At 44.6% G+C, this 18468-nt stretch overlaps 1 protein-coding gene across 5 annotated transcripts in view; it reads right to left on the minus strand.

Annotated features, from left to right (window-relative positions):
- NRP2 (neuropilin 2) overlaps positions 1–18468 on the minus strand; it is a 138806-nt gene that overhangs the window by 112409 nt on the left and 7929 nt on the right. For all 5 annotated transcript variants that reach the window (XM_016227234.3, XM_029069931.2, XM_007666678.4 and 2 more), the window contains exon 2: positions 6090–6267. In XM_016227234.3, the coding sequence (XP_016082720.1) occupies positions 6090–6267 (178 nt within the window). The remainder of the gene's footprint in view (positions 1–6089; positions 6268–18468) is intronic.

An 18468-nucleotide genomic window follows, 5' to 3' on the forward strand; every position in this document is an offset into this window, starting at 1 on the left:
GCCCACGGACAAGTTGCGGGTTCAGGTCCCCTGGGAATCAAGAAAGCCTCAGCCCTGACATCTGGGGACTCGATTCAGCGATTCGAGCTGAGCGTGACCCAAGGTGGGGAAGATTTGGACTCAGTAGCAACTTCCATGAAGAAAGTAGGATGCTTCTCTTCAGCCAGAAATCCATTTCCATTTGCGATGGGCAGTTATCCGGTTCAGGCTTGTAGGCCTGAGCAGCATGGGAGAAAACTGGGAGCAAGTAGGTTATTATGGCCATTTCCACACTGTTGGACTGGGCTTCTTCCTTCCCTCCATCCCTCCTGTTCTTTAGTTGCTGAGTCAAGTCACCCGGAACAGTCTGGGCAATTTCTGGTTCCAAGTTTTATTTCAGAAAAGTGCTGAGGTCCAGCTGAGCATGGAGCATGTGCCCAAAGAGAAAAGACAGATTTCTTTTCGGCTCAACAGCTTGGCAAACTAAGGTATCCTTGGAATATGAGAAGCACAACTGGACACAAGGGGAAACAGAGCATAACCCCCTTCCAAGATTTCAAGGATAAAGAGGTATTTCTTTTAAAATGAAGAAAAAGGGGTATGGGAGAGAAGGGTGTATAAGGAAACCACTTTTCTCTTAATGCAGTCAGCAAAAATAAATACAGCAAGGTTTGCAAGAAATGTGACTCTGAAAAGGGTTGAGAGAAAAGTATATAACTGTTTGGGGAAGAGAGGAAGAATTGGTGGGATGAGGAGTTTGGTAGTAATTGTGGTACTTTGTTAAATGCTTACTATGTGCCAAGCACTGTACTAAGATTCTAGGAAGATTCATGGTAATTGACCCACGTGGGGCTCAGACAGGTAATTAATCCCCATTTTACGATGGGGAAACTGGGACATGGAGAAGTGACTTGCCCAAAGTCAGTGAGTGGCAGGATTAAGATTAAAATCTAGACTTCCAAGTCCAGGTTCTTTCGTGAGGCCATATCATTCTCACCCATTTTAGTGCCCCAGAAGACAAATGGCCCAGGATGGCTGCCTCACGATCTCAGATGGAGAGGGCAGAGACCAACCCGGGGAAAGAGAAGCAGCATGGCCTAGTGGACACAGCACGGGCGTGGGAATCGGGACCTGGGTTCTAATGTTGGCTCTGCCGCTTGTTGGCTGTGTGACCCTGGGCAAGTCACTTAACTGCTCTGTGCCTCAGTTACCTCATCTGTAAAATGGGGATTAAGACTGTGAGCCCTCTGTGGGACAGGGACTATGTGCAAACTGATTAACTTGTATCTACCCCAGTGCTTGGTTCAATGCCTGGCCCATAGTAAGTGCTTAAATATCATTTAAAAAAAGGAATCGGGGCCAGGCAGATTCCAAAATCAATCCTGGCAAAACCCAGGTTATCATTAAAGGGTGGGCAGGGAGAGCATTTGAGGAATGGAAGCTCCATCTCCTCCCCGTTGCTGCTCTCCTTCCTGATTCCAAGTGCCATCTTACCTCAAGCAAGGCAGACACGATCCAGGCCGGCCCAGACTAGTCCATCAGGGTTTTTCCAGAATCCTGGCAGACCAGTCCAACCCTAAAAGCACCAATCTATGGCCTCCATTTTAACATCTGTAGGAGGGATGAAGAATCTGGCAATAACTTCTTCCCTTCATCTCCTCTATCTCTTTCATTCTCCCTCTCCTACCCCAGATCACCCTCCTCATGGGTAACATAGAGCAGAGCAACCCCAAGCCACAACAAATGTCTGCCTAGCTGTTCCACCATCCAGAATTATCGTCAGTCAACCAGATTTTTTTGAGCATTTACTGTGTGTAGAGCGCTGTACTAAGCACTTGGGAGGGTACAATATGACAGTAAACAGATACATTCCCTGCCCACAACGACCTTACAGTCTAGAGGGGGAGACAGACATTAATAGAAGTAAATAAATTACAGGTATAATAATGTTGGCATTTGTTAAGCGCTTACTATGTGCAGAGCACTGTTCTAAGCGCTGGGGTAGATACAGGGTAATCAGGTTGTCCCACATGAGGCTCACAGTTAATCCCCATTTTACAAATGAGGTAACGGAGGCACCGAGAAGTTAAGTGACTTGCCCACAGTCACAGAGCTGACAAGTGGCAGAGCCAGAATTCAAATCCATGACCTCTGACTCCAAAGCCCAGGTTCTTTCCACTAAGCCATGCTGCTTCTCCACAGCGTGGTTGTACAGGTATGTACGTAAGCACTGTGAAGCTGGGAAAGGGATGAATAAAGGGAGCAAGCGGGCCCTGCTGATTAACTCTGGGCTTCTCCAGTATCCCCGCTCTGCCACTAATCCATATACATAAAACTCCCTCCTGGTGATTTCACTGAGAGATGCTGCCATCAGCATGGAAGAATTTGGCTCTCTGCAGAGAAGGGTGCTTTGTCAAATTTATCTGAGCTCAGTCCCAAAATCAAGTGTCTCTGAATCTGGGTTTCACTTTGTGCCAGAAACCTGCAGTTTGGTCGCAGGAAAAAAAGTTGCATCGCCTTTTAAAAGATTCTCTTACAAAGCCATATTAGACTGAGCTGAGTGTTAATGAACTGCAAACCATAGATGGCTGCTAAAATTCCACAAGGGCATGGAATTAGCTGGGTAACATAGAAATTGAATCAAACTGCCCCAGATCCCCTTTCCTGCATAGGGTAAAATCAGGTTTAGGATCCACTAAGGCCTCCTAGTTCATTCATTCATTCAATCATAATTTTTGAATGCTTACTGTGTGCAAAGCACTGTGCTCAGCATTACTCCCATTAATGTCCATTCTGTTGCTTTTCGTTCTGTAAACTGTTTGGGGTTGGGGAAATAGTACTCAGATGGCAAGCGTCTGGAAAACAACTGCACCCCAGTTCACGCTCCTGGACTCGGGAGGGCTCAGCACTCCCAGGTCACCAACACCAGAAAAAAAAGAGCCTCAATCCTCTCAGAATCACGGGCCAGTCGCTGCCTGGAGCCACGCTTCCCAGTGTGCAGCTTCATGCAGCAACTAATCAATCAATCAGTGGTATAGACTGAAAGCTCCTTGTGGGCAGGGAATGTGACTCTCCCAAGCTTAGTCCAGTGCTCGAGACACAGAAAGCATTCAATAAATACAACTCGATTAATGAATACAGCTCGATTAAGTGCTGTGTGCAGAACACTATACTCAGCACATGGGAAAGTGCAATACAGGTGCACTTGTAATAATGAGAAGCAGCGTAGCGCAGTGGAAAGAGCGTGGGCTTTGGAGTCAGGGCTCATGAGTTCAAATCCCAGCTCTGCCACTTGTCAGCTGTGTGACTGTGGGCAAGTCACTTAACTTCTCTGTGCCTCAGTTCCCTCATCTGTAAAATGGGGATTAAGTGTGAGCCCCACGTGGGACAACCTGATTCCCCTGTGTTTACCCCAGGGCTTAGAACAGTGCTCGGCACATAGTAAGCGCTTAACAAATACCAACATTATTAGGTAGGTAGGTCTGGGCCCTGCTTTCAAAGAGTTCATTCATTCAGTCATATTTGTCGAGCGCTTACCGTGTGCAGAGCACTGTACTAAATGCTTGGAAAGTACAATTCAGCAATAGAGAGACATTCCCTGCCCACAACGGGCTTACGGTCTAGAGGGGGGAAGACAGACATCAAAACAAGTAAACAGGCATCAATATAAATAAATGGAATTATAAATATATATGGCATCATAAAATGGTTCCATCACCCAAAAGAAGGTGAAGGGCAGCCGGTAAATCCACTCTGCAGCATTTTGGGGTGGGGAGGAAAGGGGAGAAGGGAGGGATGCACTCATTGACTCGGTCCATTCTTTGCCCCTTCTCTCCTTTACCATCCCCCACTTGGAGCACCCCCTCATCTGGGCTGGGGTTTTCTCCCCATCTGCAGCTTTTCCATTTTCTATCCCCATGCCCCACCTTTCAAAACACTCAATAAGCACAAACGCACAGAAAGTGCTCAAGAAACAAGAATCAAAAGTGATGCTAATCCACACTCTCATTTTCTTAAATGTGGGATTCGGATCTGATTCTGTCTTGTTTGCTAATTAATTACAGTATTTATTAAGTGCTATGTGCCGGGCACTATACTAAGTGCTGGGGTGGATATAAGCTAATTGGGTTGGTTACAGTCTCTGTCCCAAGTGGGGCTCACAGTATCAAACCCCATTTTACAGATGGAGTGACTGAGGCTCAGAGAAATGGAGTGACTTGCCCAAGGTCACACAGCAGACAAGTGGTGGAGCCAGCTTGCCAGGGCTCCCCCACTTTGGTTATCAGATGGTGTGCAGAAGGGGAGGTGCTGGTGAAAAGCATTCTCAACATCCCAACGGGGGTCTCTCCTTCTCTCCTGTACTCTTCCGTGCACTTAGTACAGTGCTCTGCACCCAGTAAGTGCTCAATAAATACAACTGAATGATTGATTGTTTGATTCTCCTAGAATAAACTGTGGTGGCTCCAGGGACCCAGTAGCAACTCTCCATAGCCAGGGGGCTTCCCGAGGTTGATAATTATTCCTCAGTAGATCCTAACTGCTCCTCCTCATACTCATCCCATCTCATCATTCTGCCTTCAGAGTTCTACGCGTGGTAGATGGGGCTGTAAGGACAAGGCAGATGACCTAGTGGAATGAAGAGTGCAGGCCTGGAAGAAAGTAATCTCGCGTTTTTATCCCATCTCAATTACTGCCCTGCTGTGTGCCCTTAGTCAAGTCACTTAATCTTTCTATACCTCGGTTTTCTTATCTGCAAAAGGGGGATAAGATACTTCTTTTCCCTACCTCTTCAATTTTATAACACTTAATAAGTACTGAGATGGAACAATCACTCAGTGGCATTTACTGAGTGCTTACTGTGCACAGAGCACTCTAATAATAATCATGTTGGTATTTGTTAAGCCCTTACTATGTGCAGAGCACTGTTCTAAGCGCTGGGGTAGATATGGGGTAATCAGGTTGTCACACGTGAGGCTCACAGTTAATCCCCATTTTACGGATGAGGTAACTGAGGCACAGAGAAGTTAAGTGCCTTGCCCACAGTCACACAGCTGACAAGTGGCAGAGCCGGCAGTCGAACCCATGACCTCTGACTCCGAAGCCCAGGCTCTTTCCACTGAGCCACAGTTTGGGAAGATTACAATACAAAAGAGTTGGTAGATACATTCCCGGCCCACCGGCTTACAGTCTAGAGGGTTGATACGTCATAATCGAATCAGAAGCACTCATTTTTCCATACCATCCAGGAGGTAGGGGATTAACACCAAAACACAGAGCTTGCCGCATAGTAATCACTTAGCAAACACCAGTTCACTGTGGGTGGGGAACGCATCCACCAACTCTTTTGTATTGGTACTCGCCCAAGTGCTTAGGCCGGTGCTCTGCAAATAGAAAGCAGTCAGGAGTTATGACTGCTTGATAAACAAGATGCGTAGTTGAACTATACACCCACCACCTAGTCCTGGGGACTCTGATTTTAAGTGTCTGTCTCTTCCCCAAGAGCTTAAAGCTCCCTGAAGGCAGAGATCATGTCTACTAATTCTATCCTACTCTCCCAAGTGCTTAATACAGTGCACTGCACACAGTAGGTGTTCAATAAATGCCACTATTAATAATGATAATTGTGGTATTTGTTAAGTACTTACTATGTGCCAGGCACTGAACTAAGCGCTGGAGTGGATACGAGCAAATAGGGTTGGACCCAGTCCCTGTCTCACATGGGGCTCACCAGTCTTAATCCCATTATACAGATGAGGTAACTGAGGCCCAGAGAAGTGAAATTACTTGCCCAAGGTCACACAGCAGACAAGGGGCAGAGCCGGGATTAGAACTCAGGTCCTCCTGTCGTCCAGGCCCGTGCTCTAACCACTTGGCGGCTGCCTCTCTATATCACTGATTGATTGGGAATGCAACTTGGAGCCCCCGTGTCCCCGAAGGCGCCACCCACCAAGGCTTCGGTTTGCCACAAGGGAGGGTGATCTAAGGAGTTTCGCTCTGGGGCCTGGAGTCACCTTTCGGGATCATGTTTCTGGAGCTATCGATCCTTGAATTCTGAGATGAAAACAAGCGATGGCACTTTATTTACCGAAAGGGAACGGGAGCGTGCTTACTTGCAGTCGTGCTTTTCGATTTCAAAGTGAGGGTTGAAGTTGAGGACAATCTTCTGGTTGGGTTCCGGGGCATAGATGACCCACTCGCAGTTCTGGTGGGAGGGGTAGTCCTGAGGGTAGCCAGGGGAGGTGATATAACCAGCATCTTTGGAATTCAACCGTCCTCCACAGGGCGGAGCTGAAAAAGAAACAGCCCAAAGAACGTCAAATATGTAACAGCTTCTTCCCCCACTGCTTGCTACCAGAGACTGATTAAAAGTATTTTACAGACCTTTTATGGCAGTGCAGAAGACTAATCTACTTAGTCATTCAACAGGGAAGTTACAATTCCCTCTCTCCAAACACACACACACTCTCATGAGAGTATGCCAGAAGAGGACCGTAAATATTGTCCTCCCAAATAAACAGACACACGTAAAGGATGAGAAACTGACAAATCTCAGCAGCCTCAACACCTTTTTTAGGTATTTCTCTTTGTCTTTTTTCTTCCCCTCACTCCATCCTCTCCAATCCCCCATTTAATACCTCAGGAATCCTTGATCCCCTAAAGGCCTTTCCAGACCAACTCAAAGCCACTGGGGTGGAGGGCCTGGGTAATTGACAATAGTGGTTTCTGTGGTGCTGCTCCACGAACAGCCTGGTAACAATTACATGTGGTGCAAAGGGAGCACTTTCAGCTTTGGTTGTAATGAACCCTGGAGGGTGATTTCAACTTCAAAAAAAACCCAAAAAACAAACAAAAACATTTAATCTCGCAAACACCGCAAATCTGATTTATTATTTCATTATCCACCAAGTAGGACAATCTGCCTCGGAGAGTCGATTCACTGCATATCCAGAATTTCCACAACTTGCTTTCTTCTTAATTTATTCCTGTGTTTTTCCATTCCTCCGTCTCCCCGGTCCTTCCTGAAGGGTCACTTCCACCACCACCAGAGTGTGCTACAGCTTCATTCCAGCTTTTCCTAATCACTTGCAAAGAGGCTGCAGCTCAACCATCTACTCTGCCCAGCTGCACCCGTTAGGAAACCACAACTTCAAGACTGCAAGGGGTGAGGCCGGCAGATCTTCACGTTTAGACTTGTGAGCCCGTTATATTGGGCAGGGATTGTCTCTCTCTGTTGCCCAGTTGTACATTCAAGCGCTTAGTACCGTGCCCTGCACAGAGTAAGCGCTCAGTAAATACTGTTGAATGAATGAATCTTCAAAGGCAGAGCGTTAGATGGGTGCTTGTCACTTTTTCACAGTTGGGATGGTGACGTTTTATAGATTTAACGCCTGGGCCCGACATTTTGAAGCGGTAGGGGAATTCCCTTGAAACTTGGGGTTTTCATTTGCTATCCGCAGCAGAACGGGAGGGAGACAGGAAAGCATGGGAGGGACGGAAATATAACGAACTCTCTAGGAGACTTTGCTTCTCTTTGCATCAATCGGTCTCTAATATCGCCATCTGCATGAGCCAGCATGGTCCTGTGAATTATGCATTATGTCTCAGCACCCACTCAACGGGACAGAATATCTCTCTCGGTTTCTCTCTCACAGAGAGGGCCGGGCACTTTAACTCTACAGGTGCAGTTTGCTATTCTGCTACCGTTATTATCTCCACACTTCTGCTTTAGGTGACCAGCCTGGCATGTTTCCAGTACATAAAAGAAGGTGCCGTTGAAAAATAACGTTTGAAAGAGCAATCCAGACAAATAGTCTAGCATTTTCACTCTGACAAATTCAAATTATGCCATGTTACACTGGAACATGAACATGCACTTGGGTGGACTTGAGTGAAGCCCCCTACAGGAGTGAAAGATGAAAGTTGGCCATTTCCTTTAACTAGCAAGAATGCACCAGCTTCTTTCTAGCCTCAAAACTCCCTCACCCCCCCCCCCCCCCAAAAAAAGCACAACCGCACCACTCATAATAACGGCATTTGTTAAGTGCTTACCATGTCCCAAACACTGTACTAACCAATAGCCTAGATACAAGATGATCAGGTCAGACATAGTCCCTGTCTCATGTGAGGCTCACGAGTAGAAGGAAGAAGTAATGAATCACCATTTTGCAGATGAGGGAACTGAATCCCAGAAAAGTTAAGTGACTTCCCCAAATTCACACAGCAGACAAGTGGAAGAGCTGGGGGTTTTCTTAATTGTACTTGTTAAGGGTTTACTATGTGCCAGGCGCTATGCTAAGCACTGGGATAGATACAAGCTAATCAGGTTGGACACAGTCCCTGTCCCACATGGGGCTCACAATCTTAATCCCCATTTTAGAGATAAGGGAAATGAGGCACAGAGAGGTGAACTAATTTAAGGTCACACAACAGACAAGTGGCGGAGCTGGGGTTAGAACCCAGCTCCCCTAACTCCCAGACCCTCGCTCCTTCCAGTAAGCCAAGTGAGACGGAGACGATGTAAATGATTCTGCCTTCTCTTCTTTGGCCAGTTCCTTGAGGTATTCCAGATGCCGTGAACCCGATTTTCAAGCAGGACACCCGGCATCATTCAGCACTGGGACAGACTATATCCCACTGCTCCCAGCCAAAGAGGAAAGAGCCCTTTCCTTTGGGAAAGACTGAGGTATGGGAACATAGACCACTGACTACTCAGTAAATAGCCGAGGAAGTAATTTTTGCGAGTGGGGATTCTTTTGCCAGGAGCCTTAGTTCTGCTCTCAGCTCACTCAACACCAAATGCCCTGCAAAACAAATCTTTCAACCAGGTACTTGGTCTGGCCTGCTGCTCAGAGCAGGAGATCCTTCTACAACATGCTCTCTCTTCATCTAGAAAAAGACTCTTCCTCCCCCTAAGCTGTGCCCCTTCCTCCTCTCTCCCCTCCCTGTTCCCACCCCACAGGAGTTAGCAATAATGACAGGAAGTTTCCTCACAGAAGGGATTTCTTCTCATCCACACTGGAGAGGAATCATTTCCTCAACTTTGAATTTGGCCACCAAAAAACATGCTATTTTTATCTTGAACTCTGCATTTTTTTTTCCAAAAGCACATTACTTAATAAAAACAGAACACTTCAGATATTTCCTGCCTTCTTTTTTTTTGTTTTTGAATGATATAAAGGTCCAAACTCCATTAACTCAGAAATCATAAATATCTGCAAATATGTGAAAATCTACCTTCTTGCACATATACCACTCACTATCTGAAGCACTCATGCACACACAAACAAATGTAGCTATTGGGCACGTCTTGATTACACAAACATATTAGTAATGCACATGTCAATTATGTAAGCCCTTCCACACTCCCTTGGGAAATATCACACATCATTTGCACGCATATATATCCTTCAAAGGTAAATACGGTAGTTTCAGTCTCTATTTTCCTTTGAGCATTGAGCTTCTAAAATACAGAAGCAAAAGAAAACTTGCTTGATTCTCCTAGGTCTCATCTTCAGACACCCTTTTCTTCCAAGTTTCCCAGTGTTTACTTCCAAAATATGTAAGCATTCACAGTAGAATCTTTATATTTCTTCTCCAAATCTCCACCAAGTGGGTTAACTTCCACCATTTCTATAACGGCCCCTATAAATACTTGATCCAAAAGCCAAAATCCACTCGAAAACAAGCCCTTTCCCCGTTAACCACAGTCAGCATGGAGACAGCAAAGATGAATCTCTTTCAGGGAAATTTGGACCTATTTCTCAACCAGGGGTAGGTCAAGCCAGAGCTAGCTATAACATGACTTCTGAACAAGGTCGGTAATTGGGGAGTCAAATATCCCCGAGGCCATGTTCAATCGCTACAGAGTTTGAAAACAGAGTTTAGGTCTCGCTGAAGCAACCTATCCTTTGTCCTGCCATAGCGATGCATTCCTTGCCCTCTGAAAAATTGACTGTGATCAAGAAAACCCCTTTGAGCAGGTCCCGAGCCACCTCTTGCCCCCGGTGACCCCTAGGAAATCAGCGTGTGCTCTTAGTCCATTTCTAACAGGTATCCATCATTTCCAAACCAGTCCAACCCCACTGGTATTGATTGGCCTCAACTCCAGTTGTTCCGCAAGAGGCAGTCACAAATGAAGTCGGCCCAAAAGAGACTCAACTGCTCTTAATCCTGAAAGGTCAGAGTGGGACGGGGGGAAGCTGGCCCCGGTGGAAAGGGCCATTCAGTAGCCTGGTCAATAAGCACGCCATCTTCCAAACACGTCTGTGAATGCCTGGTCCCCTGAGGGCCAATACGTTTCCCAAGGAAAATTGATCTGGGTTGACCAGAGAGCTCATGATTCTCATCACTCTGGAGTGTTTTAAATGGGTTGGCCTAAAGGCAAGGGATGGACTCCATGACCCTCAAGTTCCTTTCCAGGTACATGGAGCCAAAATTGCCAATTTATTTGGAAAGCAACCTCAGGAAAACATTCCTTGTTCGACGACTTGAGTCCTGGGAAGTGCTGAGTTTTAAAACTGGGTTTATGGTGGGAAGCAGAGGTAGAGGAAGGAGGAGAGAGAAATAGCTCAGTGTGGCCTAGTGGAAAGATCATGGGCCTGGAAATCAGAGGACCTGGGTTCTACTCCCAGCTCCACCACTTCTCTGCTGTGTGACCTTGGACAAATCACTGAACTTCTCTATGCCCCGGTTACCTCATCTACAAAATGGAGATTAAGACTGTGAGCCCCATGTGGGCCATGGACTGTGTCCAACCTGATTAACTTCTATCAACCCCAATATAGTGCAGGGCCTGGCACATAGTAAGTACTTAACAAATACCATTTAAAAAAATGTAAAAGGAAGAATTGGTTAAAGGGGGAATGAGAGGGAGAAAAACAATAGAAATGACCCAAAACAATAACCCAATCACCATGGAGGGACTCTCACTTGAGGAAAACCCTATCAACTCTTTCCTGAAAACTAATAATGGTATTTCCCTCAGCATAGGAACAAATCACTGTACTGAACATTTACAGTGATTATAAACTCAAGAACAGCAACTAGCAATGGCCAACAATAGACCCAGCCCCTCAGCTGGGGGTTCTAGACAATAGATTGCTAACAGCTGGCAAGACCCAGTGTTTGCTCTGGCCCTCAGTGAAAGCGGGCCCTAATCGTTTGCCCACAAGAATAGGTGAGTCCCTGGCTTAGTGGAAAGAGCCTGAGTTTGGGAGTCAGAGGTTGTGGGTTCTAATCCTAGCTCTGCCACTTGTCAGCTGTGTGACTTTGGGCAAGTCACTTAACTTCTCTGTGCCTCCCTCCATTCCCTCGTCTGTAAAATGGGGATTAAGACTCTGAGCCCCACGTGGGACAACCTGATTACCTTGTATCTACCCCAGCACTTAGAACACCGCTTGGCACATAGTAAGGGCTTAACAAATACAATCATTATTATTATCATTAGTCCAGTTCACGCTAATCCCAGGAAGGGGTTGGAAGAGGATGTTCTCCCTCCTGCTTAGACTGTGAGCCCCATGTTGGCTAGGGACAGTGTCTGACCTGATTTACTTGTATTGACTTCAGGGCTTAGAATAGCACTTGGCAGATAGTAAGTGCTTAACCAATACCAGAAAAAAAAAATAGGTGGTGGGAAATCCCCGGGCCCGGCCTCAATAACTCCCTGAGTTATTTGGTTGCAGTTACTGTTCATAGTTTTAGAGCATGTTCAGAAAGTCCAGCTGTGAACATTTGTGAAACATCAAAACCACCCAGGTCTGGAATTGGAACTTGCTGCTGTCTAGCATAGGATGGGTGTCTTCTGAACCCAGAAGAAAGAAGGGTTCTGTCTTCTGTGTTGGAAGTATTGCTGGTTTGTTATAGTTCAGAGCAAATGCAAAAGAAGGAGTGGGAGCCAGTGTAGCTTAGTGGAAAGAACGTGGGACTAGGAGCGAGGAGCCCTGGACTTGAGTTCCTGCTCTACCACCGGTGTACTATGAGATCTTAACCTCTTTGGGCCTCAGTTCTCTCAGTTATAAAATGGGAATAAGATATCTGCCCTCCCTCCAACTGAGATTGGGAATCATGTGGGACGGGGACTGCATCTGATCGAATTACCTTCTATCTACCTCAGAGCTTGGAGCATAATAAGCAGTTTTAATACATGGAATAATTGTGATTAAGAAGCCAGGTTTCTGGTAACAACGGCAAAGAAAAAACAAAAAGTAGGGGTGGTGAGAGAGAGAATTGACACAGTCAGTCTGATTTTGTGGAAATAAGAGCTTGATGGGGAAGTGGCTGGTTCAATTCCAAGTAATCAATCAAGCAATTGTATTTGCTGACTGTGTACACAGCAATTGCACTAAGCACTTGCGAGAGTACATTAAAGTAGGTAAACAGGATCCCTGTCCTCCAGGAACTTACATTCTCAGTAAGGTAACTTATGACATTATTCTTCATTTACTTTGGTGGGGTGATACATCCAAAATACATTTTTTTCCTCTACTTACAAAATGACTTTCTCCCCATCTGTGGGAGAAGTAATTAATTAAGGGGTATATAGATGGAAGTTTTCTCTACATATAAAAATAAAAAGCAGAACCATTTGTCTCTCTCTTTTTTCCTAAGGAAAAGTAGCCTGGTAGAGGTAAGTAATTGGGTCAATAAAACTAATAAAGTTAAAACAGATAGATCAGCCCTCAATTATCTGAGGAATCACACTCGTTTGACTTGTGCTTGTGTGATACGATTTCCAGGACTCCTTTGAAAAATACATCTGCCCTGCATTAAGGGAGCTCAAGCATTTTTTAAAATCTCATTAGGTTTACTGACGTGAGTTCTTTCCTCAATTTTGTATGTGGTTGGAGGTTTGCACAAATTACCCATATGCATTTCTTTGTGTGTGATACGTTTATCTCACAAACAGGGGCACCTCAAGAGAACCCTCTTCAGAGTCCAGCCCATCTCACACAAGTCCTTCCACTAGCGTTTAACCAAATTTCACACTAGGACCCTAGAAAAGCTCATTTTAAGAGGCATTTCTGTGATCTGAAACAGGATTTTGTTTTATTCAAAGTGACTTCAGCCTGTCACAAGACAAGTCTCATAAAATCTGTGCCTTGGTTTAAGTAAAAAAGAAATGAGTCAATCCATCAGCTCAGGAATGCAGCCGTTTGACCACTTCCTAAGGCAATGGGGAAGGGGTGCAATATATTCACTTTATAGTACCGAGTGGCAGTGAATAATGAACTCCTGGAAATTCAGCAAATGGAGAGCCTTGTGAACTTTTGCAAGGATAAAGTTCAAAATCTAAATAAGGGAATTTTGGGGCAGGGAAAGGGGTTTGAAGGGAAGACCAGTGCATGTGCACAAGTGTGGGGAAATAGGAGGGGAGAGAGGAAGAAACTGCTGGAGGAAATTCTCCATTCTAAGGCCTCCAAGCTGCATTCACCCAGAAAAGCACTGGAAATGGAGCCCGAACAGGGGCTATTAAAAGCCTATTTTCCTTTGGTCACAACTCCTAAAAAAATCTTCATTTAATTTTTAAAATGTAACTTTGATGAGATTTCCCATCCTGACCTCACATAATGCCACCTGCGGTAACTTTGTTATTTGTCATCTTATATCATAAACAAATACAATTCCAATAGGGCAGATGATATAATACCATTAGTTTATATTTATGTCCACTCTTTCCCATCCCTTACTGCAAATGTAATTCCAGTGCCATTGATGATGGGTCTGGAATTACAATTTGTGGCCACTTCAATAAACATTTGTATGGGGGAAAGTATTACTAAGTTCTAGAACATCCTAAATAACAATACTTTCCCATTCAGTTAGCGCCCATAATCTGAAATAATAGAAAGCTAAGTATATTTTAACTAAGGATCTCAAAGCACTTCATAAGTACTGATGAAACCTGGGGATGTTATTCAAGTGATTGTGCCTATATTTAAATTGGTATTCGTGTATCTTACATTCACAGAGGAAGTTGTCCTTGGCATTCAGAGCTGGTTCACTTAATGGTGAACATGCATTTGGATAGAGGTGACACAGCCTGCATTTCCATTGGTGTAATAATAATAATAATAGCATTTAGTAAGTGATTTATCATGTGCTAAGTGATGGGTAGATAGAAGGTACCCTATCCACATTCTACCCATATTTCTAAAAAGTCCTGTTGTAAAATGGTTTTAACAAAATTACCCATAAATCAATCACTTTATCAATCTGCAACTTACTGTGTGCAGAGCACTCTACTAAGCACTGGTGAGAGTACAACGCAATCGTAGACACAATCCCTGCCCGCAGGGATTTTATAATCTAGAAGGGGAGGCAGATATTAGAATACATTATAGAGAGGGTAAATGTCAGAGTATAAGGATGATAATGATGATGATGAGGGTATTTGTTAAGTGCCTCCTATGTGCCAACCTCTGTTGTAAGCGCTGGGCTAGAGACAAGATAATCAGGTTGTCCCACGTGGGGCTCACAGTCTTAATCCCCATTTTACAGATGAGGGAACTGAGGCATAGAGAAGTAAAGTGACTTGCCCAAAGTCACCCAGATGACAAGTGGCAGAGCTGGGATTAGAACTCACGACCTCTGACTCCTAAACCCGGGCTCTTTACACTAAGCCATGCTGCTTCTCCATATGTACCTAAAGTGCTATAGGTTTGGAGGTCGAGTGAGTATCCAGTTGCTTACGGTATAATAGACTCAGGTGCTTAGATGACACAGAAAGGAAGGTGAATAGGGTGGAGGAGTGAGACGTTAAGATTAAGGATTAATTAAAAATTAAGAAGGTAGTCTGCTGGACCAATGACAAGTAGAAGAAGGTATCTGATGAGACCACTTCTATTCATATGTGTGTGTGCGCGCGTGTGTGTAGAAATAGAGAGATCTATCCTTTGTGTTCAAAAATGACAATTGATGATGAACTTTAACCCCACTAGTAGTGTGGTTGAAAGAGTCAATGTTTGATTGACAATCCCTTCCATCCCTGTTCAAATGATTAAAAAAAAAAAAGACTGTCCTTTGCTCTGCTTTTGCATTTGCCATTTGCAGTGCCTGGTGTTGTTTTTGATTCTGTCTTTTAGTGTGACAGTCTTCCCCAAACTGTTTCTGCAAAGGGGCCATTTCATTTCTGATTGCCACATACCAAGCTGGTCTGTCTGCTGCTGCTATCTCCCAGCAAGTAGGCTTCACGGTATCTTGGAGGTTGTGCTTCGCTGTACCGTTAAGGTGTTTCTTCAATAGATGGAAAGGTTAAATGACTTGTCCAAGGTCAGATGTAAAGTCAGTGGCAGAGGTGGGAATGGTTCCTTGCTCTAGCCAGTATACCCCACTCTCCCCAAAGGACTGAAGAGGAGCTAACCTAAAAACTCTCTCCCCAAGAAAGACCGGCTCTTAAAGGAAAAACAATGACAAAATCCAGCAGACATTTACATTTTGGATTTTATTAATAAAATGAAAGGACTAAATCAATCTTTGATTTGCAAAAGATAAAAAATAAAAAAGCTTTAAGTTCCTTGTAGTGCTATCTAAAATGTCATATAGGTGCAAATATTATTTCAACCACATCAGGAAAAGGATATGTTTGCAATTGACTTCTTCTTGCTCTGTCCCCTCTCCCACCTCCCTCTAATTTTCTCCCTCCCTCCCTCCCTCCCTCCCTGATGCCTTTCAGGAACATCTGTTTTGTTTTCTCCTCTACCCAAACAATTGTTGTTATAATTCCATCCAGAAAATTTCAGTTCCTTTTATTCTCTCCAGAGGCCAAGTGACTAGAAGCATCCAGACCCTCAAATGAGCAGAATTATTAGTTAGTATAAGATCTTTTGAGGTAATGAGAAGGTTATAGGGCATTAAACTGAGCATTTGGCATTTTGCTGTCCGGCAACCCTATCAACTTCATGCCACACTGGAGACATTTCCTATTGTCATTTTCCCCATTTTTTTTCTGGATTAGATCATGACTCTTTTATGAAGACCCAGGGGGAGATGGGATTATTATGAGCCTTGCTGGGTAAAAGCTATTTTGTCTTTATGATTTTTTTTTTTTAGTTCAGCTGCTAGGAGGCCTTAGTACCAGAGCAGAAGTTATTACATATTCTGGAAAATGCCTTAAATATAGTGTTCCCCGCTGAGCATACTTTCCGTGATGAGGGAGAAAAAGAAAAAAAAGAAAAGGGAAATAAATGAAGACAGGAGAGAGAAAGAACAGAAGGAAGAGGGAAAAGAGGAAGAGTGGAGATGGGCCAGGAAGCAAAGGAGAAAAGACAACAAGCCGACTATATAGCCAGAAAAGTGTCAAATTAGTGCTGGGGGCTAATGAAACTCTCTGAAGAACAACCAGCCTGGGAAGAGGTTGTTTGAAAATGACAGGGTATAGAAATGTGTTTCCTAGGAGAGAGCTGAGTTACTCTCTGGTTTGACCTCTCACAGAACCTGATGAAAACGTCAGTGTTAGAACATGGCACCCAAGGTTACCGAAACTTCTGCATCTGAGGCGCTGCTGGGGAACCTCCCCCCCCCAAAAAAAAACCAAACAAAAACACTAAAAGGTATGAACCGAGACCAAAACAGCCTCTGAGCAGAGGCCATGGACACCCCATCAGATTCCTGGTAATTAGTCCTCTGGATCTCTTATTAAGCATCAAGCTTCTTGGGTTAAGGCTGAGAAAAGATAATGGGTCTCCCTTTTTGAAAATTCCCTCCTATTGATCCTCATGCCTGGAATCTGTTTCTGAGGACATTGAGAGATGTGCCCAAAGTCTTGGGTGTGGATAACCGGTAAGCATTTATTCCTTTTACCTACCCTGGGCACAGGCTTTCACTGCAGAGTAAATCTGCCCTGCTAACCAGTGTACTAAAAATCCAGAGGGGAATAAGACGTCTGTCGGCAGCCGCCTGTCGCAAGAGATAGAGGTTTTAGTAACTGCCATTTTCCTTTCTTGTGGCAGCAACCCACCTCGCTCTCCATCTAATAAACGTCGATTTAGTTATTGTTACATGGGAAAAGATCACCGTTCTCAAAAACGTGGGATTTATTGTTCCAGCCTAGCTGATCAGTCAAAGGTCATATAATTTGGCAACCATCCCAGTGGTTAAAAATTAATTTTTCCTTATTAATACCACCAAGGTCTCATAGGATAGGATCCCAGCCTTATCTGAACCTGACAGCTTCCTAAGCCTTGAGAAGGATGCTTTTTCCTTCGGGCCTTCTGGGACACAAGGCCAATGTTTTCTGGAACTCAACCACCCTGAATCCTATTAGGAAACCAACACAGCCAGAGCTGAGCACTTTCCAGTGGGGTTTGACAAAACCTGAAAATATTGAACCGCCTCCAGGGCGCTCTCTTCTCCACCACTGGGTTGGGAGAAGGGGAGTCCAAACAGAATGAGTTTATTCTCCAAATCCAAACTTGGCACTGGGCTAGGGGGCCTAAACGAGAAGCAGTGTGGCTTAGTGGATGGAGCACAGACCTGGGAGTCAGAAGGATTTGGGTCCTAATTCCACCTCCGCCACTTGTCTGCCGTGTGACATTGGGTTAGTCATTTCACTTCCCTGTGTCTCAGTTTCCTCATCTGTAAAATGGGGATAAAGACTGCACCACCTGTAGGACATGGACTGTGTCCAACCTGATTGTCTTGAATACAGTACCTGGCACACAGCGAGTGCCTAACACAGTGAATGCCTAACAGATACCGTTTTTAAAAAATGGTGATTCTATGGAAAAAAACAACTGTCTGCCACTGAAGATGCCACAGTATTTTTCTAGGTGAGACAAGTGCTGTTTTCTTTGTAAAAGGGGATTAGAGTCCCTTTCCTCTCTGCTCCAGTGGAAAATTTTAGTGGTGACACCTAAAATTGCTTGGGTCTTGCCTTAACTATCCCTTATTGGCAGAAAGTGAACATCAAACATGATTTTACAGAAATGTGGAGTGGGTTTTTCTTTCACCCAGCCTTTTAGATGGGGGAAAAAATGGTCTTTTTCTAGATTACAGAAATTATTTTTAAAAGGCTGGCTCTTAGGGGGGAAATGTTTTAAGTCTTTATTAGGGAACATTGTTCAGCATTCTGTCATTTGTTGAAATGACTGCACAAGCTGGGTCACTAGAAGCCACTCCTCATTTGCTTGATTGCTTTTGTGAGCAGAAGGGTGAGCCGAAAAACACTGAGGTCCAGTCATCCCGATGAGCACCCCAAAGAAGGGAAAGGAAGTCTCCCCTTCCCCCAACCTGTGAACTCGTCCCGTCCCCCCCCCGCCCAACACCCCACCAACCACCAACCAATCACCCCCAACTACTGTTATTTTAATTGGGGCTTCACTGCACACCAACTTCTCTGCCTTTTACAATGTGATAGTATTGACCTGTCCTTCCCTGCTGCAGGTTACTCAGTGGTGTGGATTTATCATGCCATAGTGGCTTTAAAAGCTATCTCCCAAAGAGTAAACCTCAGTTTAACTCTTTGGACAGCACAGATTCAGAGCCCAGCAGAGG

This window comes from Ornithorhynchus anatinus, chromosome 7 (genome assembly GCF_004115215.2).
Source record: "Ornithorhynchus anatinus isolate Pmale09 chromosome 7, mOrnAna1.pri.v4, whole genome shotgun sequence".
NCBI lineage: Eukaryota > Metazoa > Chordata > Mammalia > Monotremata > Ornithorhynchidae > Ornithorhynchus > Ornithorhynchus anatinus.